Source organism: Apium graveolens, chromosome 5 (assembly GCF_009905375.1).
Source record: "Apium graveolens cultivar Ventura chromosome 5, ASM990537v1, whole genome shotgun sequence".
NCBI classification, from domain to species: Eukaryota; Viridiplantae; Streptophyta; class Magnoliopsida; order Apiales; family Apiaceae; genus Apium; species Apium graveolens.
In genome coordinates, this window is record NC_133651.1 from 213798505 (window position 1) to 213819751 (window position 21247).

The following is a 21247-nucleotide window of genomic DNA, read 5'->3' on the forward strand; positions in this document are numbered from 1 at the left end:
CTGAAGAAAGAAGACCTACAGCAGTTAGCTTTTCATAAATATGCTAGCATTCTGGAAAAAGTCCTCAGTCTTCACAAGGAAGAAAAAATTAAAGTCAATTATGCTTCAAATAATTGCTTGATTATCTCACAAACTCATCAACAGATGACTACTGGGGAGAAAGATACTCTTTCAAGCATTCAGAAAAGAATGATGAATGGAAGAGAAATGTTCGGTGCCCACTATCCTCCTTTGTGCAAAGGCATAAACCGAATAATAAAGAAAGTAGAATTCAGTGATGAATTACTCTGCCCTTTCTGTCTAGATTCCAAAGAGAAAAAGACAGCTGCCGACGCAAAAAATAAAGCAATGGCAGACAACAATGTACCCTCCACTACTAAGTAATTCACATCAAATGAAAGTGGAATGAAGAAAGCAGGGAGCATCTCCTTTACTTTCAAAAAGGAAGAGGAATCTACTTTATGAAAAGTGGAATCTACTTTATGAAAAGGGGCATCTACTTTAATAAAAGTAGAGCATCTACTTTATGAAAAGAAGAAGCATCTACTTTATGAAAAGGAGAAACATCTACTTTATGAAAAGAAGAAGCATCTACTTTATGAAAAGGAGAAGCATCTACTTTATGAATTATTAGAAGACAACCTGTCTTGTAATGAGAACCTCTTCTTAGTCTATAAAAAGGGAGTTAAGTTAGAGAAGAGGGCATCTGAAGTTAGACACAATCTAGCCTTAAGAAAGTCCCTTGTAATGTCTCGTGAGTAGAAAAACCCTACGGGATTTTAAACTATGTATTATGTAATGGTTTGAGAAATAAATAATATTTGCCTCTTTTGAGAATACCTATTTGATGTTCCATGTTTTGGCGCAACCTAAGAGGCAAATATTTCTTATTTCTCAAACCATTACATAATACATAGCTTAAAACCCCGTAGGATTTTTCTACTCATAAGACATTACAAGGGACTTTCTTAAGGCTAGATTGTGTCTAACTTCAGATGCCCTCTTCTCTAACTTAACTCCCCTTTTATAGACTAAGAAGAGGTTCTCATTACAAGACAAATTGCCTTCTAATAATTCATAAGTGGATGTTTCTCCTTTTCATAAAGTAGATGCTTCTCCTTTTCAGAAAGTAAATGCTTCTTCTTTTCATAAAGTAGATGCTCTATTTTTATTAAAGTAGATGCCTCTTTTCTGAGCATTAAAAATCTCTTTCTTTGTAATCGTAAGTATATAATACGTGGATGTCTCCCTTTACATCATTAAATAGTTACAAAAATTTAAAACATTGGTGATGTACTTAGAGACTAAAACTCAATAATTTTTCTTTGAAGTAGTATTATGTAACTGATATAAGATAAAAAAAATATTTTTTATTCTTATAAACAAAAAATATAATTTATAATTAGTTAAAAAAAATTACTAACAATAACAAATATTAATATTAAAAAATAATTATAAATAGATGTGTTCTACTCTAAGACAAACCAGAAATTAAGTAAAAGATTTATATAAATAAGCGTGAATCGTCTTAAAAGTCTTAAATACGTGTTAAACTATGAAAAAAGTTGTATAGAATCGAGCGGGACTGAGGGAGTATATTGTTCCTACAACCCATTCATAATATATAAATAAATACTATAAAAATTAAATCCCTAAAGAAAAATATAATCAATTTGATAATAATATATTAATAATTTCAATGCATTTATCATATAAAAGGGAACATAATGACGTTAAAAAGTAAATTATAAATATACAATTTTGAATTATATACTCGTCTATACTTCGCACGGGTTCAATGCCAGTATATTTAAAGACCGCAATCTAAAAAAATTTGTGCACAAGACATATTAATAGTATTTTTTATTATGTCAATCAAATAATAAAGATATTCTAACATATCAATTCTATCAAAACATTTAAAAACATGTTTGGTGCTATTTTAAAATAAAAATTAAAAGTATATCCTCTGAGAAAGTTTTTATGCTTGTACATTTTTTAAAATTTTATTCCTTTATAGATATGTATAAAGAAAGCTTTTTTGAGATTCTTAATATAAGCGGCTTATCGTTGGGGAACTTGCTGCATATCTCCGACCCTCCAAGAAATCAGTAAGTTGAAAGTTGAGTATTTTGATATTAATAAATAATAATTGATTGATTAATTTTGGAAACTAAGAGAGTCTCATCAAAATGGAAACTATTGCAAATGATTTTCTTAATACTATGAATAAAATAATTTCATTACAAATGTATAAAAGTAATGATATTAAAAACAACATAAGTTTTTCGTCAATATCAAACAACAAAAATTTGATTGCTCTATAAATATTGAAGCAGTTCAAGTTATTTACATGAAATTATTTAATCAGGGAGAAGATTTATCCGATTCTTGATTTCAAAAAATATACACCCATTTTATTTATTCTATAAACAATCATTTCAGTTTTGATTCTCGTTTATTTTAAAATTTGTTAATTTTGTGTAAGAAATAAAGAAAATGTAATATCTGAAAAATTGTTTCTAATCATTTTGCATAAATTTTAATTAATGATATTTAATTAATTTGATTTAATAATAATAAGATCCTTATATACATATTAACTACTTAACTAAAATTAGTATGGGACTAAATTTGGTGTAAATATGGAGAAGCTGTATAAGCATGATTGTTAATAAAAAAAGTCCAAAACAGCAAAAAAATCTAGGAATAAAGGCCCGAAATCTCACACATTTCGGGTAAATGGCCCAAAACCACACAGCCTGGTCCAAATGACCCTTTCTCTCATTTGTAAACGTAAAAAATCATCGCGTTTTCATAACTTTACTAAATTAACCCTGAACACACTCTATACTTCTTCTTCACAGCATAGCAAAAAAGAGGGAAAAAAAGAAACACATCTAACAATTTCGATTTGGGCGCAAATCTCAATTAGGGTTCTTCAAATTTCAGTTGCACGACTATAGAATATCTTGTATGTCTACTTAATCCTTGAATATATCTATATACATCCATTTCTTCTTCATTTTATGTGTTCATTTGTATTATCTTTGCGTATTTAATATTTTTGTATTTAAATGTTTGATATTATTATTGTGCTTTTGCGGTGATTGTCAACTTATCTTGGTCGTAAATCTCAACTAATCTGCATAACACTTCAGACTTACTAGAGTTGAATTTAGAAAGTAGAAAGTCATTTTGTCATATATAGTAAATCTAGATATATTGTAAACCCAATGAAGTTTGTGAAGAAAACCAAGAACCGGGAGTATGTGATATGATAGTGATCTTGCAAAAGTGAGTAAAATACAGGAAAGTGGCTGAACATAAAATACAAACTGTGAATCTGATATGTACTAGTCTCTCGTATGTGGTGTGTAAATTAAGTTATATCTGATTTTGAATGTATATTTTGATATCTGATTTGTAGTTTTTATAAATTAAGTGATTAATTTGTGATAAGCATTAGTTGAGATTAATGTTTGAAGTTCAGTAACAAAATATCAATTATTATTTGAGATGTAGTCAGAATTGAACATAAATTTATTATTGTAGACGATTACAATGTTCATTACCAGAAATAACATTTTAGGATAATGTTTAATGTATGTGATTGTGTCGTTAAATAATTTGTGTCATAACATAATTTTGCGTTTAGACGAATACATATATATGACTGTGTTTTTAAACATGTTGTGTTATGACATAATTTAAAAGAATGTGTACTGTTGTTTTAATTTTTATTGTTTACTTCTTGTATAACATTTAATTATTGTTATGAATTTAATCTATATGGGCCTGTCATTTATTTAGGATATGAATCCAGGACCTCGAGATTCTAGTCTTCTGTTCAAGGGGGGAGCCCCCTTATCTATCAATGGGCAGTCCGAGCACAGATCTACTGAGGTATGGAGATTAGGTGGTGGAGATGCGCAAAGATGCCGTCGTCGTAAAGCAAATCAGTCTCGACTTCCTGAATTGCACCATAAAATGATTCTGTTGTTAGAATTAACTGGGTTTTATGGTATTGCAAGGATTTCTTCTCTCCAGCTTGATTGGGGTCTAATTTCAGCTCTCGTAGAAAGATGGAGGCCAGAAACTCATACTTTTCATCTGCCGGTTGGAGAGTGTTCTATCACACTTCAGGATGTTGGGGTGCTTACTGGATTGTGTGTTGACGGGGACCCTGTAATTGGTGCTACTTTGACTGCTGATGAGGAATGGGATGTGGTTGTTGAATCAGTGTTTGGTCATCGTCCCCCAAATAGTCGATTTAATGGAGGTAGGCTACAACTTAGTTGGTTTGAGACTTTTATTCCAAAAAAATTGGATGATAATGCCACTGATGAAGATCTGCTGCAGTATACTAGGTCTTATCTGTTATAACTTATCGCTGGATCTATGTTTACAGATCATTCAGGTAGTCTAGTACATTTTATATGGATTCCGTATCTTCGTGATCTAAGTTCTTGTGGGAAGTACGCCTGGGGAGCCGATGTTCTTGCATTTCTATATAGAGAGCTGTGCAAAAGTTGCAAATTGGATATAGATGAGGTTGTTGGTTGTTTAATATTGCTGCAATTATGGGCGTGGGAGAGGTTGCCAACTATGGCTCCAATACGTACTGAAATTTCCTTAATTGATGAGGACTTTTGGCTTGGACAGCTTGCAGGCCCGCATGGAATGAGGTGAATTTTTAAAATATGTACTTAGTTGCTCGAGTTGGTACACATTTTTTATTGTCTGGTAAGAGATAATTAAATTGTGTGTTCTAATTAATTATATTTTAGTTATGCTGCTATTGTAGTCGGCACACCCATTTTTATTCATAAACAAACTGCACTGTTAGAGCCTCTGTAATATGCTATAATATGTACAACACTTATTTCATGACTGAGTTCCAGCCCAGACTCCTGATAAATAGTCGTGCCCTTACTCTCGTAGAGGTTTCAGTATTCGGGTACATTTAAGAAGTAAAAATTATTTGAAAATATACAACCAAAACGCAGCTTCTAAATCGAAAGCAAATGGTTGCACTTTATTGCAGAACAATTTCTATATGTCCTATCAATTAACTGACTATACCACATTTACATAGAGGTATCACCGGTATCTCTTATTAGCATTGCTTACAAATGTATCTTGAAAATTCATTTTTATTACTAGTGTACTTATTCTGTTTTTGTATGTAGGTGGCTTGTTCATCATTCTTTTTCAGAGAAGAATGGGCGTACTCTTCCTGTCTATCGAGTAATTTTAGATGATATAGGTCCTTCGCATTTTATATGGCAACCTTACAGTAAATCTGTTTTGGAGTCACTACCATCATACTGCTTGAGGGGACAGGAAATCTGGCGGTATTGTGGCCCGCTAATTTGTATCTTTATCGTTGAGCCTCATCAACCCAACCGAGTTTTGAAACAATTTGGGATGTTTCAGCGGATCCCGGATCAGCCTGAAGATACGAGTGACCTTCACAAGTTGACTTTGCAAGGAAAAATTTCTGTTAATTGGGTACAGAAGCATCAATCATCTATAAATGTTTGGAATTCACGATTGACACATCTTTGTGAATCAGATATGATCGTTGGTGCAAGTGAAGTTGCTGAATATGATGATTGGTATAAGCAGAGGACGCGGAGATTTCATTCTCGGATGGGTTCCCATCATGTATATGTTGTAAGTATTCACATAAATATCACTACTTTATTGTGTCTTTAATGATTAGTCTGTATTATTTGCTCTAGTTGACATGCCACCATTTATTTTGCAGCCATGCAATGATTATACTGTTAGAATTTAGGATAATATGTTCATCGTTTTCATAACTTATTGCTGCAATTGTTAATAATGCAGTTGCTTCTGATCTTATAGAAGTAGAGTGTATATTTTTAGAGTTGTTTTTTTCTGTTTCTTTTTTATTAATGGCTGATTAAGCGAGATTAAATTATTTAATCTTCCTCCCATCTTTAAATTTAGGGAGAGTTATTTAAATCGATTGCAAGACGTTCGGAGAATTTACTACCAGAGGTTAGTGAATTAGCTTATCTCGGATGGCATGATGTTCAACAACGTTCTGTTCATGGATTTTTTGAGACACTCCCTGTGGAAGAACGTCGTAATCAAGAAAAAGATGCGAGGAAGGTTGCTGGTCGACGTGCTAAATGTGGAGGACATGGAGGAGGTCGGGAAGGGGCTCGTTGTGTGAGGCGTCGAGTGGATGGTGACGTGTGTGTGGATGCAATTGTGCCTACAGCTCTAGGTGAAGATGATCATGATTTTGGTGCTGCTGCAGATGACAATGGATCATCTTTTGAGCAGCCAAGTAATTTTCAGCAGCCATCTGAAGTTAATGAACCGCCAATTGATCATATGCATCTGACAGAGGATCTTGCTGTTGTTCAGCAACCTTTTGTTAATATGGATTATTTTCCGTCTTTCAGCTTAGGTTTGACTCCAGGTGACTCTTTAATTCCTACACCCAAGTCTGGTAATGAAACTTCTCAACAACCTATGGGCAATGGAATTCAGAAGTCGATGGACCCTTCTTCGTCCTTTGATATAGTTAAAATTCCTATTCAGCAGCCACCTGAAGTCAATAACGATGCTAATGTAGTTGACAGTGAGCATAATGAACATTAATTTGATGATGTCAATGAAGCTTTTCAGCAGACTATGGCCAATTCTATTCAGCAGTTGGCAGATTATTGTCCGTCTTTCAACTTAGGTTTAACTCCAGGTGGCTCCTTAATGCCCACACTTGAGCCTGTTAATGAAGTTTTGGAGCAGACTATGGACAATAATGATGGTATTCTAATTCAGAATGAGCCTAATGATCATCCCCTTGATGATGTTATTCATCCACCAGTGGATCCTATTCAGCTTTCAAGGGATCCGATCGCTGTTCAACCACCTGTTTGTAATACAGATTATTGTCCGTCTTTTGATTTACATGTAACACCTAGCAATGATGGTGGTGCAAAGGATAACTCTTCTCAATCTACCATGTCACCGGAAGTTAGTGTTGCCCAGCCATCTACTGTCATCAACCCAACTATTGCTCGTCCTGAAAAAGAATTGCAAGTTTATGAGCTACGTCGGTCGAAGAGGGTTGAAAAAGTACCAAATGTGGTACCGATGGTGTTAAATGTACAAATCGCAAGTAATCAAGTAAGTTCTTAGTTCTGCGACTTTCTCCCATTCTAGTCTAGTTTGTACTGCTTAACAATTTAATGCAACTTGATATCGCTTAGGTTCACATTGGATGATAATAGATGATACAAAGTTTGAATCTCTAGACTAATTTCATAATATCTTATTGATGTTTTTTGTTGCTTTGCAGTTGTACAACACAACTGACATACTGACATCTATTGGCCTTGATTCAGAATGCTGCAATTACCACTATTTCTCAGTCACCTTAATGGCAATATGTTAGTTGGATATTATAAGACTTGTAAACATTTATTATCTTTTGTTAAACAAGATTAACATTTTTTGTTACCACTGTTTAAACAATTATTCCATCTTTTAGTTAACTAAGTGATGTGGGCATTGCAGATTATTGTTTTTGAATTTATTTAATGTTCATTTAGATTAAGTAATTTTGAATATGAAATGTTTTGTTGTTTAGGTAAATTTATTTTCTGCTTGTATTCTTAAAAAGAAATCAGTGACAGCTATGTTTTTGTACTGTTGTGTCAGGAGATAAACAAAAAAACGCCTAATTTTGATGCGTTTTACCATGTAACGCAAATTGAACTTCCGTGGCACATAAAGTACAACGCAATATTGTCTTGCGTTTACATTGTAACTACATTTAAAGATGCGTTTAACAGTTTCCTGGTTTACAAGTTTTTTCAACCAACAATCAATTTCACATCCACAAAAAAACACATATGTTAGTACAGGTTAAACATGTGACATGTACAGAAAACATAAATTTAGAAATTGGTTAGAGACTTGTATAAATAAAACAGTTAACACAGAATATAGCAAATATAGATTGATAAGAAATTTGGAGTTTAAATCCTCAAATTATAATATCAAATTTAATTATCTTAAGAATTGATAATAAATGTATCTCAACAAATTCTAGATATGTGGAAATTACAAAGTCTTAATGGTTGACAATAAATCTAAATTTAACTAGATTTTCAATTAGCCGAGTTGCTTTTCTTCCCACGAGGTTCTTGAAAATCCATTTCATTTTTAAACCTTGTTGATTTCCTTCTCCCCTTCTTCTTTTGTACACCCTCGTCATGAATGATTTTTGGGAAATTTAGTTGTGTAGGCCAACGGGGATCTCCTTTGTTAGGGATTGGTTTGAACACACCGTTATAAATCTTTGAGATATTTTCTAACTTGTAGCAATCATCAACAAGTTTATCATGTGTCATTTTGATATGTGCGCAACAAGCAATGACATGAGAGCAAGGGATACGGTAATTTTGCCACTTTCCACATGTACAAGTTTGCTCATGTATGCGAATGGTATGGTTGTTTCCTCCTTTTAGTCCATCCCTTTTTGTAGTTACTTGAAATAACCATGTGTCCCGATCAAACAACTTTACATGATGTCCACTCGCTCGTTATATTGCCTGTATCAATTTCATATTTATAACCTTGGTAAAAATTTGACCATTGAGAGTTTGTGTTGCTATCTCCACACGTCTCGCATCAAAGTAGTCAACTAATTTTTCAAACAATGCCCTAACCAAAGAAGTGATGGGAAGGTTTCGTGCTTCAAGTATTGCATTATTCCAACTTTCGGCATGATTTGTTGTCATGATGCCAAACCTTTTACCCCCATCATGTGCTAATGACCACTTTTCTAAAGGCTTATCTTCAAACCATTCTGTCGCCCTTGGCTCCGCCGCCACCAATTGCTCCCATAACAAAAGAAACTTTTTAGGTTGAACTTGAGAAGCCAATTCAACCAAATTTTTCTTCAATCCTTTTTTCTTGTGTGCATTGCAAAAGTTTGAAGCGAGGTGCCTGATACAAAATCGATGGTGATCATGTGGCTCACACCAACCACTCTTCTTCATAGCTGCCATAATTCCGGCGTGTCTGTCAGAGATGCCACAAATCCCGTGTCTCTTACCTGCCACAAATTTTCTCAACCTATCCATAAACCACCCCCAGCTGGACACATTCTCGGCTTCGACGATAGAAAACGCAAGTGGAAGAAGATGACTAAATCCGTCTACAGCTGTGGCACTCAAGAGTACGCCAAGATATGGTCCATAAAGATGAGTCCCATCAATCAATATGACTGGAATGCAGTGCTCAAATCCATCAATGCATGGCTTCAAAGCCCAAAACAATCTCTTGAAAGTCATTACCTGTTACATAAAACTCAATTTTTATTATTGTTTTATAATTAAATACTTTTTAATAGTTTAGGGTTCACTAATTCCATAATTGGATTTTAGAAACTTTTATACGATTATGGAGTATTGCACAAATGGTTAGGGTTTAGGGTGTAGGGTTTAGGGTTTATGGAGTTCCGAAACGCAATTTTTTTTTTTTGCGTTTTCAAGTGGTACAAAAGGCCATCTTCTCGCGCCGGTGAGATTTAGGGACATTGTTTAAATAATTGTGGTAACGAAGGCCAACACCCGAAATCTAGCACAGTATGAAATTCGGGTCAAACCCGGGTCACTGCACTACTACTGTAACTAATTGGGGATTCAATCAGAATCAAACCAATGTGCCCGGCAACAACTTATTCGTCAGAAATAAAATATCTCAAACTGTAGTTATTTCTGAAACAAGTCACTTATTTTCTGCATATAAACAATACTAAATCCATTTTAAGCATAAGAGATAAAAATTAGCATGTAAATGTGAATTTTTTTATCGAAATAAGTCGATAAGTGATTAAGTCAACAGGCCCATTATAAATTGACAGAGATAAGTTAGGGTTTATGCTAGGTGCTCAAAATGGCGGCAGCAGCAGCAAGAAGCAGACCTAACATCCTCGTCACCGGAACTCCTGGTACCGGAAAGACCACCTTCTCAACGGCGCTGTCGGGAGCCACTAATTTCCGGCACATCAACATCGGAGACCTGGTTAAGGAGAAGAATCTTCATGATGGTTGGGACGATAAGTTCGATTGTTATATCATCAATGAAGACCTTGTGAGCCCCCTTTCTGTTTCTTCTTTAAATACCCATTTTCTCTCATTTTAAAGATTTCAGCTTTGCAATGATTCCAAGTCGTTCTTGGAATTTTTTGAAATTTTTGTTGAGTCCATTTTTCAGATTTGCTACATAACTGGAAAAAAAAAGTGTAATGTTAGAGTCCAATTTAATTTGCCATTGATAAAATAATGAAGTTCATCGGTGAGAATATCAATATGTTCTTTTTTAAGATAGGGATTACTTTGGAGTCTGTGGCTTCTTCAAATTGGATGTTTTAGTTTAATATATTTTGAGAAGTAAAGGCTGTGCAATTAGGCCTGTGTGTGTTTATAGGCTTTTAAGTATATGTTCCATGTGTTGTTATTCTGGAACGGTGATTGAAGGAGTGCTACATGTGTGTATTAAGTTCTAGGCCAGTAAATATGTTTTCCTGTTTACATTACTTCTTATGCCGAGTTATGAAGCCCATTATAAATATCATATTGGGATGGCAGAAGTAGTGAAGTCTAGGTGAATTTACAAGCCAAGTTTGTTCCATGTAAGATCATTCAAGAAGCCTCTGAAGCTTTTTAAGCCCTATTAATTCGCATGTAATCCATCCTATCGTGGAAGCTTAGACTTCTTCCCAGAATATGGCCTACGTGATTTACAGCTTTAATCATGTAAAAGATTGCAGGAGAAAATTCGAATACAGATTTGTGTATTTTTGTTATATTTTAATCAAAACTTATATATAATTCTAATATGTATTTTGAAAAAAAAATTGTTGAGTCTGAATGCCAGGAACTTGGCTCCCCTTGGACCAAATTCCTGGCTCCTCCACTGTTTGTGGTGCGCACAGATCAACGTAGTCTGTTTATAATATTTCTTCGTAAATATTAAATAAAGATGGTAAATATGTTAGGAATTTATTCTACTGAGAATGCCTAAACAAAACTTAATTTTGTGCGAAATAAAGTCGCAGTGTGCAATTTACTGTAGTAGAAAGTGCTGATTTTCATGACTTTTGTTTGTCTTTATGATGTAGCTATTGCTTACATACATTTTCATGTTTGACATTTCTAGGTTTGTGATGAGCTTGAGAATATGATGGAAGAGGGTGGAAACATTGTGGATTATCATGGCTGCGACTTCTTCCCCGAGCGTTGGTTTGATCGTGTTGTGGTACTTCAAACTGAAAACTCGGTGTTGTTTGACCGGTTGAGTAGGAGGTACGCTTATATTATTTGAGCAAGTTCTTATTATCTGATAGTTCCTTGTTATACATGACATTACATGTCTTTATTGTCTTTTTAACAGAGGTTACACGGGTTCAAAGCTCTCAAACAACATAGAGTGTGAAATTTTTCAAGTGCTACTAGAGGAAGCAAGAGAAAGTTACCCCGAGGATATTGTGGTTGCACTGAAGAATGACACTGTTGATGAGATGAACGCAAATATTGCAACTTTATCAGATTGGATTAGCAGCTGGAGCCCTATGCTCTCTTGATCTTATGGCGTTGCTGTCAACTTTCATTGTATCATAATAGGTTTAAACTTTTGTTCTAGATGATAGAGAAGGTTCAAGGGCGAGTTGCATGCAACAGCCAGTTTCCTTGTTTCCTTTTGTTTTTCAGTAAGAAGGTAGCAATTTATGCAAAAACAGCCGCTTGGTATTATGGAAATGATAGGCATTGACGGACTAGCTGACAGTTCTAAGAACAACCCCCTCCCCCAATTATTTTCTTTAACAAATTGCTTTAGCACAAGAATTTTATTTCTGACTGGGAAGATGATATAGGAATAAATTCACAATTTGATGCAAGTGAAGTAGTTATATTGCGGCTATGCAGCTGTACATTGAAGAGTTTGGATCCCTAATGAAGCATATATATGTAAACTTTAATCCCTGTGTTCCAGTCGAAGTTCAGTTGTAAACTTCTAATTCTTTGAAGAAAGTTGCTTAAATTTGTTGTTTAAACTTTTGAGCCACAATACAATGCAGTCTGGCTCAAGCATTTAAAAGAGTAGAAATATCTTTAATTATAATTGTTTTTTTTTTATCTAGATACACTAAAAATAGTATACAATTCTTAATTATATAATCAAGAAGCACGAATTTATGAAATCAAGCATAGCTTACATACAGAGGTTTAGCAGCACAAAATCTTTAATTAGTACACTTGACAGTTACAGACTTACATACAGATACATGTATGTATGTATGTATGTATCTGAACTCTTGTAAACACACCCATTTTTACCCAAATTTGTAATCATGAATCGCAGTGGCACCATGTTTTTATGTTCAAGATTTACTTCATCTTCAGCCCCTCCCCGTGTACTCAAAGTCGGGGACAAATTAAGGGAAACAAGGGGTTTTTTCATATAAAGATGTTGTCGAATATTCTAAAGTCAGTGGCGATTCAAATCCTCTGCAAAAGCTGCTGGCTTTCAAGATAGGCTTCTTCATGGCTTGCTTCGTTGCTTCTACTACATGGTGCAGTGTCTTGAATTTCATTTGTTAATACTTATGGTCCGTTTGGTGTGAGAGAATTGAGCGGAATGAAAAATCGTGATAGATGTTCAAGTATGAACAAGGTGTAAGAGGGGGAGAGTGAATAAGAAAGGAGTGCAAATTCTTTGTCTTTATTACGCAGTTTGCAAGTAGAATCACATTCTTTTAAGTTTCAACTCCATTATCACATAGTTAATCAATACTCATTGCACAGTTATGTTTTTGGTAAAGCTTTGGGCATGGCTGATAGTGTAAATGTTTCAACTTTGCAGCCTCGGGCTATTTATGTTTCTCAAAACATTCACTTTAGATTACCTGTATATGTAGGAGAAGAGATTGTTGGTGACATAACTAGATTCATGTAAGCTCAATTGCCGCAGGACTTAAAGACCACTCATAGATATGCTCTGCCCTGAAACGGATTAATTACTTTTTACTGACTTTGTTAGTACTTGTTATTGATGGAGAGGCAACATCAGTACTACTTTCCGAAAAATGGCCCCAAATAACGTAATTTAGAGTCAAAATGTCCTAAATAACAAAACTCAAAATAATGGCCCCTCAATGACATTAAGTGACGCAAATGAAATAGCGTTTTATATAACAGTCGAATGCGACTTCGTGTAGCGTTTATACTTTTATTAAAAGGTAAAACGCTATACGAAATGGCGTTTGCCAGTTTTTTAGGCTAAATCTAGTTTAAACAGAAAACATATATTAATATATTATTAAGCATAAAAGCTAGGCGAAGTAGTGTTTACTTGTTTTATATATAAGAAGTGTTTGACAGTTAACGGCTCAGTGCCCAGAAACAAATTAGAAGCGCAGTGTTTGGAAATTCTACCAAGTGAAGCTGTTGCAAATTGTTTCTATACTCCGGAGGAAATCAGTATAATGGATTATAATGTATGTCCTACTCTCTTTGTATGATTTTAAATTGATTTATAGGATGAATTTCATATTTGTTTAACTGCTAGCTATGTGTTTGATGAAATGTCTGTATGAATTTGATTTGAGCATTATTGTGTATGAATTTGATTTAACTGCTATCTATGTGTCGTATGTGATTAGAGTCATTGTATATTAGATTCAAAAGGGCTTTTATCAAGTTCTGAGATTGAGCTTTAGAAGGAAATCAATAATTACATCTGACTTGCATTTTAAGAATTATATCTGAGTTGCATTTTTCGACCTGAGATTGAGATTAATATTGAGATTGAGGTTGCATCTGAGATTGAGCTTCGACCTAAGCTGCCACATAATTGTCATGGATTATCATGGGTTTCAGTGGTTGATGAAAATTCCGCGTTTGACTCATTTCCCTGTTGTGCTACTTAAAAGTCATTCGGGCCAACAACATTTCGTGCGACTGAATTGCATATTTCACATATTCTGACAATAATGAAAATGCTTCAAAATTAGATAAATCCTACTACAGACCTGAGAGAGTAGCAACATGGTGCTGTCATTGATTGATGGACATCTACGCTTAGATTAGTAGATTAGTAGTATTATGATAAATACGATGAGACCATATTTGTATGTACACCTAGTTACTAATTACATACAAACACAGTCCTAGAATCAGGTGGCTGATGATACTGCAATTCGAAAATGATTGAGCTGTTCAATCTATTAATATACATGATATTTCCCCGTATATTCTCCCCAAAACAAAGCTTCCGCATTGATTTTTATTGTTTTATCATGTTTTATTGTTATGGTTTGTTTGACCACTAGTTCTAAACCAAACTAAAACCAACCCAACAAACCAGCATCATCTTTGTTGAATCAAAACAAACAAGGACAGTGTGCTTCAGAATTATATTAATTAAAATATGAATTGTAGTGTAGCAGCATAACTAGTTGTTGTTCCAAGTTGTTGTAGTTGTGTATTTGGCTAAATTAACTAGTTGTGTTTTAGTAATATTCAAACACAAACACACAAACTCAAGCATATTATAGTTCTCGTTTCAAATTAACTAGTTGTTTAGGTTTTTTAATATTAAGTGTTTTAATTAGTTTATGTGTAAGGTTAGTATGATATGTTAACTCTTTATTGTTCATTCTTTTTGTTCACAGGCTATTATTAGAGACCAGGGACCTCGTGATCCTAGCCTTCTTCACTTACAGGCGACTCATAGGTCTCGATCTGTCTGGAGAGCTGGTGGTGCCCTTGCAGAGGTTCAGGCGTCGTGACACCAACCAATCTGATATGAACATAAATGTTCGACTGATCCCCATTCTGTAGGCAGCTGGCGTTTATGGGGTAGCTCGGGTATCCAGTCTGCAGCTTGATTGGAGTTTGATTGGTGCTCTGGTAGAGAGATGGCGACTAGAGACACATTCATTCCACCAGCAGATGGGAGAGTCTATTATTCCACTGCAGGATGTTGGTGTCTTGCTCGGGTTACCCCTACACCTGGACAGAGCTGGGCGACCACCATTGGTCAGATATTTGGACAGATTTCTCCAGACGACATTTTCAACAAGTCGAGGATATGGCTCACATGGTTCGAGTCTCTCACTCCAGCAGTATTACGGGCAGATGCATGGGTTGAGGAGATTAGGCATCTCGCCAGGTGTTACTTGATCCAGTTGCTTGGGGGTTCATTGTTCACCGACCATTCAGGTGGGGCCATACACTCGATGTGGGTTCATTTCGTTCGTGACCTGGACGCATTCAGAGGTTATGCATGGGGTCTAGCTGTTCTGGCCCGTCTTTACAGGAAGACTTGCAGTGGTTGCAAAGCGGGTACTCAGGAGGTCGCTGGATGCCTTCAGTTATTGCAGATGTGGGCATGGGACAAGTTGCCCACTCTTGCCCATGTTCAGACCACAGCTCCGTTAGTGGATGTTGCTTTCTGGGAGAATCAACTTGCGGGACCACATGGACTCAGGTACATAGAAGATGTGTTTTTACTAGTTTGTCTCTTTCAAGTTGTGAACTGTCTTTTCAAATTGAATAATGTGTTTTTTGAATTCCTATGACGTCTATAGGTGGCTTGTTGGACATTCCTTCGTGGAGAGTGATGGACGCACTGTGGCTACGGCTCGGATGGCGTTGGATGAGCTTGCTCCAGGTCAGTTCATTTGGGAGCCTTATGCCGGGTTCTTGACACATTGCCAGACTACTGTTTAGCTGGCCGTCCACTCTGGCCCTATCACGGCCCCATGATATGTGTTTACATAGTCGAGCCACATCAGCCGGACAGAGTCACTAGACAGTTTGGCATGATCTAGCGTATTTCGGATCAGCCACACTACTTCCCCGAGCATCACGCTATGACGTTGAGGGGCCAGAAGGTCTTGGATTATGCAGAGGTACATCAGCCGAGTGTGACACACTGGTAGCATCGTCTGGAGAAAATTTGGACTGATGACCTGATCGATGGTGATGCTACAGTCCCGGAGTACATGGATTGGTACCTGGCTAGGACTGTGAGGTTCCTTAGTCACTTAGGTGCATTGCTTGTCCACCTGGTAAGTATCATTTCACTATTATATATGCACTTTCTGTGATCTCATACCTGTCTTTTCCTTATAAGTAGTTGGAGTATTAGTTGTATTAGTTGTCATGCTTTATTTGATGAGTTCTAGTAGGTGATATTGTATTTGTATTCGTTGTATTTCAGGGAGTCTCGCTGCAGGCTCTAGCAGACGGTACTCAACATCTCCCGGATATGTTCCAGATAGCCACTCAGAGTCTGTACACTCTCCGAGATCGGCATGCATACGTGTTTGATCCACTTCCAGTTGAGGAGCAAGATGCTAGACCGGACGAGGGGGGGAGGATGGAGGTGATAAAGGAGGCCGAGCTAGTGGTAGGAGATGCCGTGGTGGTGGCAGGAGAGGCCGTGCTTGTGGCAGAGGAGGTCGTGCTCGTGGCAGAGGAGGCCGAGGCGGTGTACGATTAGTTGATGAGCCGGTTGATGATGCTGATGAGCAGGATCATGTAGGTACAGGCGAGGATCGTGGACCAGAGTCTTCTACTGCTGCTACTGCTACTGCTACTGCGACTGCTACTGTTGGCGAGGTTTCTGCTGCTGCTTCCACTGCTACTGTAGCTGAGGCTTCTACTCCCGCTGCTGCTACTGCTAATGTAGCAGAGGCATCTACTGCCGCTGCTGATGACGAGGATTGGCCTTCATATTCTCTAGGCATAGGCATGACTCGTACTTCACAGCCAGTACCTGAGCAGCAGACTTCTCATATGCCGGATACCAGTATACAGCAGCCTCCTCCTGTTATACAGCGTCAGCACCGGATTCGACCTTGGCATGGTATATCAGAGATCCCCCCTTTTGACTTGGGCACCTCTTCACAGTCTCCACTGTCTATGCAGTCCAGTCAGCCTGGTACGCAGAGGAGTTCAACTAGAGCTGATAGGCCTGATCCTGAGGCCGTTTATGTTCGCCGATCAAAGAGGGACAGGAAGGCTCCTGATTGTGGTACTGGTTCACATAGATGATGATATTGTAGGCTTTTGATGACATTTCTAGTGATAGGATGTTGAACTTGTGATTTATGATTACACGGATCTTGTAATTATTTTAATTTCATGTCTTATGTTTCTGTTTTAGTGCAGCGTTAGAGTTTAAATGATTAAATTGGCTGACGGTTAGGGTTTAGGATAGAGCCTAAACCTTAGCTAGCGTCTAGGCAAAAATTAAGAAAATATATATATAAACGCTAGACGCGTCTAGGCAAAAATTAAGAAAATATATATATAAACGCTAGACGCTAGTACGTCTATCGTTTTCAGTTTAACCTGAATACCTCCGTGTCTCCCCCTGCCCAGCACACTTCCCCTTCAATCCCCCACTGCCTAGCATACAAACAAACAAACATCCCTAACCCTGAATCAGTTTTAATCCCAATCAATTCAATATCAACCGATTCGATAGATACAATCATGGCTTCAGGTTCGGGTTCGAAAGCTGGAAATACAATCATTGGATGGATATATTTCGACGGTAATATACTTCAATCTCAACTAAAAGGTTTCGTTTATGATAAACCCGTTTCGAAACATTTTAGGCTAGATTTTTCTATGAATTACGATAAATTATTGTATTCGAAGTTGAAGATTGATAGTTGTAAGTTTGGGTTGAAGCTATTTTATAGCTGTAAAAATCCCGATGATTTGATATTTGGGATTATACCAATTGAAGACGATGATGATGTTGAGTTGATGTTTGGTGTTGTGGTATCAAAGGGGATGCCCTTTTTTGTTGAAATTTATGTGAAGATTTGTCGAATGATGGGGAATTTGTTGAGGAGTAGTTCGAGTGTGGGGGAGAGGAGTAGTGGGCGTGATTCGGGTGGTATTCGATTTAGGCAAGATAATGAGGTGGTTGATTGCTTCATGTCGGTCGATACATCCCATTGTATGACCTCGTTTGATGATGTCGAGGTGGCAAATAACGAGGTACCCTTGGAATTGAGGGAGGGGAGGTTATTTGGCACGATAGAGGATTTGATGCATGTGGTGAAGCAATATCATATTCAGAATCATTTAGAGATGTCGGTGATCCGATCTGATCCGATAAATTGGTATGTAGCGTGCAATTATAGAAATGATGGTTGCATTTGGAAGTTAAAAGTTAGGAAGAGGAGTTCCCATGGGAAATTTTAGATCATGGAGAGTGTGGGACCACATTGTTGTTTGAGCACTACTATCACACGAGACCATTCCAACTTGACATCCTCGGAGATTGCTGGGTCGATTAAATCCCAAGTTGTTGCGGATCTGACAATCAAGGAGAAGGTGCTACTAGCCACCACTAAAGATAAGTTTGGGTATGAGCCAGGACATAAGAAGATTAGGAATGCAAAGAAGCTTGCAATGGAGGAAATTCATGGCTCGCGGGAATGATCATACGAAGACTTGCCACATTTGATGGAAGCTCTTCAGTCCTTCAATGTGGGCAAAAAGGTGGATTTGTGTTATAAGTAGGATGATGCAGAGCAACTAGAGGTATGTTCTCTCATTGTGTAATTTAATTTCCCCTGATTCTTAAAGAAATCCGGGCTGTAAGCCCCGATTTCTTTAATAATCAGGACGCCAGATTTCTTTAAGAATCAGGACGCCGTTATTCATTTTCTAATATAATATTTGTTATTTATTTGATACAGGAAGTGACGTTTAGGAGATTTTTTGGGCTTTTAAGCCCTGTATTGATGGCTTCGAGTATTGCAGACCCGTCATACTGATAGACGGGACTCATTTGTATGGACTATATCCGGGTGTTCTTCTGAGCGCAACAGCAGTAGATGGGTTTAGTCACATTATACCATTGGCGTTTGCTATAGTGGAGTCAGAGAACAACTCTAGTGGGATTGGTTCATGGATAGGTTGAGGAGGTTGGTGGTTGGTCGGAGGCACGAGATATGTGTCATTTCTGATAGACATGTTGGGATCATGGCAGCTATGCAGAAGTCGGGATGGTATGAGCCACTTGATCATCATCGGTACTGTGTGAGACATTTTGCCACAAACTTTGCCACCAAATTCAAGAGAGCTGGAATGAAGGATAGATTGGTTGAGTTGGCATCTCAGGTCCAGCCTAAGAAATTTGAACTACTATTGGGGGAGTTTTTTGTACTAGAGACCCGAGCAGTTCAATGGTTTGAGGACAAACCATTCATGAACTGGTCATTGGTACATGACGAGCATCATCGTTTTGGCATCATGACTACCAACCACGCCGAAAGTTGGAACAAATCAATTGTCGATGCCCGGAGGCTCCCGCTTACTTCATTGGTGCAAGTCCTTTTCCATAAGACAATTGAGTACTTTGATCAATGGCGTCTTGAGATTGCATTACAAGTATCCAAAGGTCAAATTTTCACCAAGTATGCCTGCCATTTCTTGAACCGTACTGTAAAACATTCCACGGGACATAGTGTGAAGGTGTTTGATCGAGGGACTTGGTTGTTCCAAGTAGTTACAAGGAGGGATGGTCTGAAAGGAGGAAACACACACACTGTCCGTCTTCAGGAGTCCACCTGTACGTGTGGGAAGTTGCAGAACTATCGAATCCCCTGCTCCCATGTGATTGCTTGTTGTTCATATGTCAAGATGAACTATGATGTGTTTGTTGGGGATTGGTATAAGTTGGAGAACAATCGAAGATTTATAATGGTATGTTTGAGCCAATTCCAAACAAGGGTGACCCTCGATATCCTATAGAGCTGGCTTTCCCGAGAGTTGTGCATGACCCAGATATGGAGAAGAAGAAGGGGCGAAGAAAAGCAACGAGATACAGGAACGAGATGGATTTCCAGAGTTCGAGTCGGGGAAAGCATGGAGGGACTTCATCGAGAGACAGTTGATTCTGTATCTGTTTTTATTGTTGTAGTACTATTGTTCAAGTACAATTTGATATGGTTGTTTGACTTTGGCGAATATTGTACGAATGATTTAAAATATAAATTAGTTTTCATTTTGTAATTTGGTTTTTGAATTTAAATTATTTAGGTTACAAAGGTATACATTTATGTATGTGGTAATTTGGTTTATGAATTTAAATTATTTACGTTGCAAAAACATTTATGTATGTTTGATATTGCTTAAGTTGGCCATGGTTTATTAGTGGGGTGGATACTGGTTGGGCTGGGGTAATACACAAAACGCTACTGGAAGTAACGTTTATGTTTTTAAATAAAAAATTAAAATGTAAAACGCCATTATAAGTAGTGTCTTAGTGTTTCAATAAAAAATTAAAAGCCAAAACGCCAGTGTAAGTAGCGTTTTGGTTTTAAAATTTTAAAAATATAAAATGTTACTGTGTGTACCGTTTTTGTTTTTAAATAAAAAAATTATAAAATGAAACGCCAGTATATGTAGCGTTTTCAAGTTTAAAAATTAAAAGTATTAATAGAAAACGTTACTGTGTGTAACGTTTTTGTTTTCAAATAAAAAATTAAAACTTAAAACGCCTGTATAAGTAGCGTTTTTGTGTTTAGAAATTACAATATAATGCCCTAAACGTTACTGTGTGTAGCGTTTTAGTTTTTTTTTTTAAAAAAATTAAACTTAAATGCTAGGCGAAGTAGCGTTTTGGTTTTTAGCCAAAACGCTACTTTAAGCGCGTCTCTAATGGGTAATCAAGGAAGCCAAATCGCTACTTTAAGCGCGTCTCTAATGGGTAATCAGAGCCATTAACTGGTATTTTGATATTTTGGGCATTAATACACCAGAATTGGTTATTAAGGGCCAACACCCCTACTTTCCTCCACTATCTCAAATCTATTATTAAATATAAATGGGTCCCACCACTATACCTACTTTTCATCTAACTTTACTCATTTTTTACACTTTTTCTTGGTATCCGTGTCCCAACCAAATGTATACAAATGGTCGGGACAGTGGGAGTAATATCGACTGAAAGGTTTTTTCCTATTTTTAAAATTGATTTGGACAGTTTTTTTTAAAATTACTTTCACATCACGTATTTTCTGCGCAAACGTAATAAGAAAAGGTCCACAAAGTCACTATTTCAAGTCAAATGGGCCTCAATGTCATTTTCAGGAGAAATGGCCCCAACTGGCACTTAAAAACACGACTTGAAACACGACTTGAAATGGTATTTTGAT

The 21247-nt window shown here is 36.7% G+C and overlaps 4 protein-coding genes across 4 annotated transcripts; 3 read left to right on the forward strand and 1 right to left on the reverse strand.

The window, feature by feature from the left end:
* The first annotated feature begins 2840 nt into the window (after window positions 1–2840).
* Window positions 2841–7501, forward strand: LOC141661583 (serine/threonine-protein phosphatase 7 long form homolog). Its single transcript, XM_074468593.1, has 6 exons — window positions 2841–2974; window positions 3814–4282; window positions 4412–4688; window positions 5193–5679; window positions 5980–7170; window positions 7343–7501. The coding sequence occupies exons 2-5, from the start codon at window positions 3817–3819 to the stop codon at window positions 6640–6642; spliced, it is 1893 nt and encodes a 630-aa protein (XP_074324694.1). The 5' UTR covers window positions 2841–2974; window positions 3814–3816; the 3' UTR covers window positions 6643–7170; window positions 7343–7501.
* A 1090-nt stretch (window positions 7502–8591) lies between these two features.
* Window positions 8592–9344, reverse strand: LOC141660669 (uncharacterized). The gene has a single exon (XM_074467655.1). The coding sequence runs from the start codon at window positions 9342–9344 to the stop codon at window positions 8592–8594; it is 753 nt and encodes a 250-aa protein (XP_074323756.1).
* A 448-nt stretch (window positions 9345–9792) lies between these two features.
* On the forward strand, window positions 9793–11833 carry LOC141724799 (adenylate kinase isoenzyme 6 homolog). The gene is made up of 3 exons (XM_074527071.1): window positions 9793–10146; window positions 11215–11360; window positions 11449–11833. The coding sequence occupies exons 1-3, from the start codon at window positions 9949–9951 to the stop codon at window positions 11636–11638; spliced, it is 534 nt and encodes a 177-aa protein (XP_074383172.1). The 5' UTR covers window positions 9793–9948; the 3' UTR covers window positions 11639–11833.
* A 7162-nt stretch (window positions 11834–18995) lies between these two features.
* Window positions 18996–20316, forward strand: LOC141660670 (uncharacterized). The gene is made up of 3 exons (XM_074467656.1): window positions 18996–19793; window positions 20130–20138; window positions 20245–20316. Exons 1-3 carry the CDS (start codon window positions 18996–18998, stop codon window positions 20314–20316), a joined length of 879 nt encoding a protein of 292 aa, XP_074323757.1.
* The last annotated feature ends 931 nt before the right edge of the window (window positions 20317–21247 follow it).

What these genes read in the sequence shown, in the direction of transcription:
- LOC141661583 (XM_074468593.1), top strand. Translation starts at nt 3,817, where the DNA reads ATGAATCCAGGACCTCGAGATTCTAGTCTTCTGTTCAAGGGGGGAGCC. An exon ending in AAATAGTCGATTTAATGGAG is followed by an intron (nt 4,283 to 4,411) that starts GTAGGCTACAAC and finishes CTATGTTTACAG; the next exon opens with ATCATTCAGGTAGTCTAGTA. An exon ending in GCAGGCCCGCATGGAATGAG is followed by an intron (nt 4,689 to 5,192) that starts GTGAATTTTTAA and finishes TTTTGTATGTAG; the next exon opens with GTGGCTTGTTCATCATTCTT.
- LOC141660669 (XM_074467655.1), bottom strand. Translation starts at nt 9,344, where the DNA reads ATGACTTTCAAGAGATTGTTTTGGGCTTTGAAGCCATGCATTGATGGA.
- LOC141724799 (XM_074527071.1), top strand. Translation starts at nt 9,949, where the DNA reads ATGGCGGCAGCAGCAGCAAGAAGCAGACCTAACATCCTCGTCACCGGA. An exon ending in ATATCATCAATGAAGACCTT is followed by an intron (nt 10,147 to 11,214) that starts GTGAGCCCCCTT and finishes TGACATTTCTAG; the next exon opens with GTTTGTGATGAGCTTGAGAA. An exon ending in TTTGACCGGTTGAGTAGGAG is followed by an intron (nt 11,361 to 11,448) that starts GTACGCTTATAT and finishes TCTTTTTAACAG; the next exon opens with AGGTTACACGGGTTCAAAGC.
- LOC141660670 (XM_074467656.1), top strand. Translation starts at nt 18,996, where the DNA reads ATGGATAGGTTGAGGAGGTTGGTGGTTGGTCGGAGGCACGAGATATGT.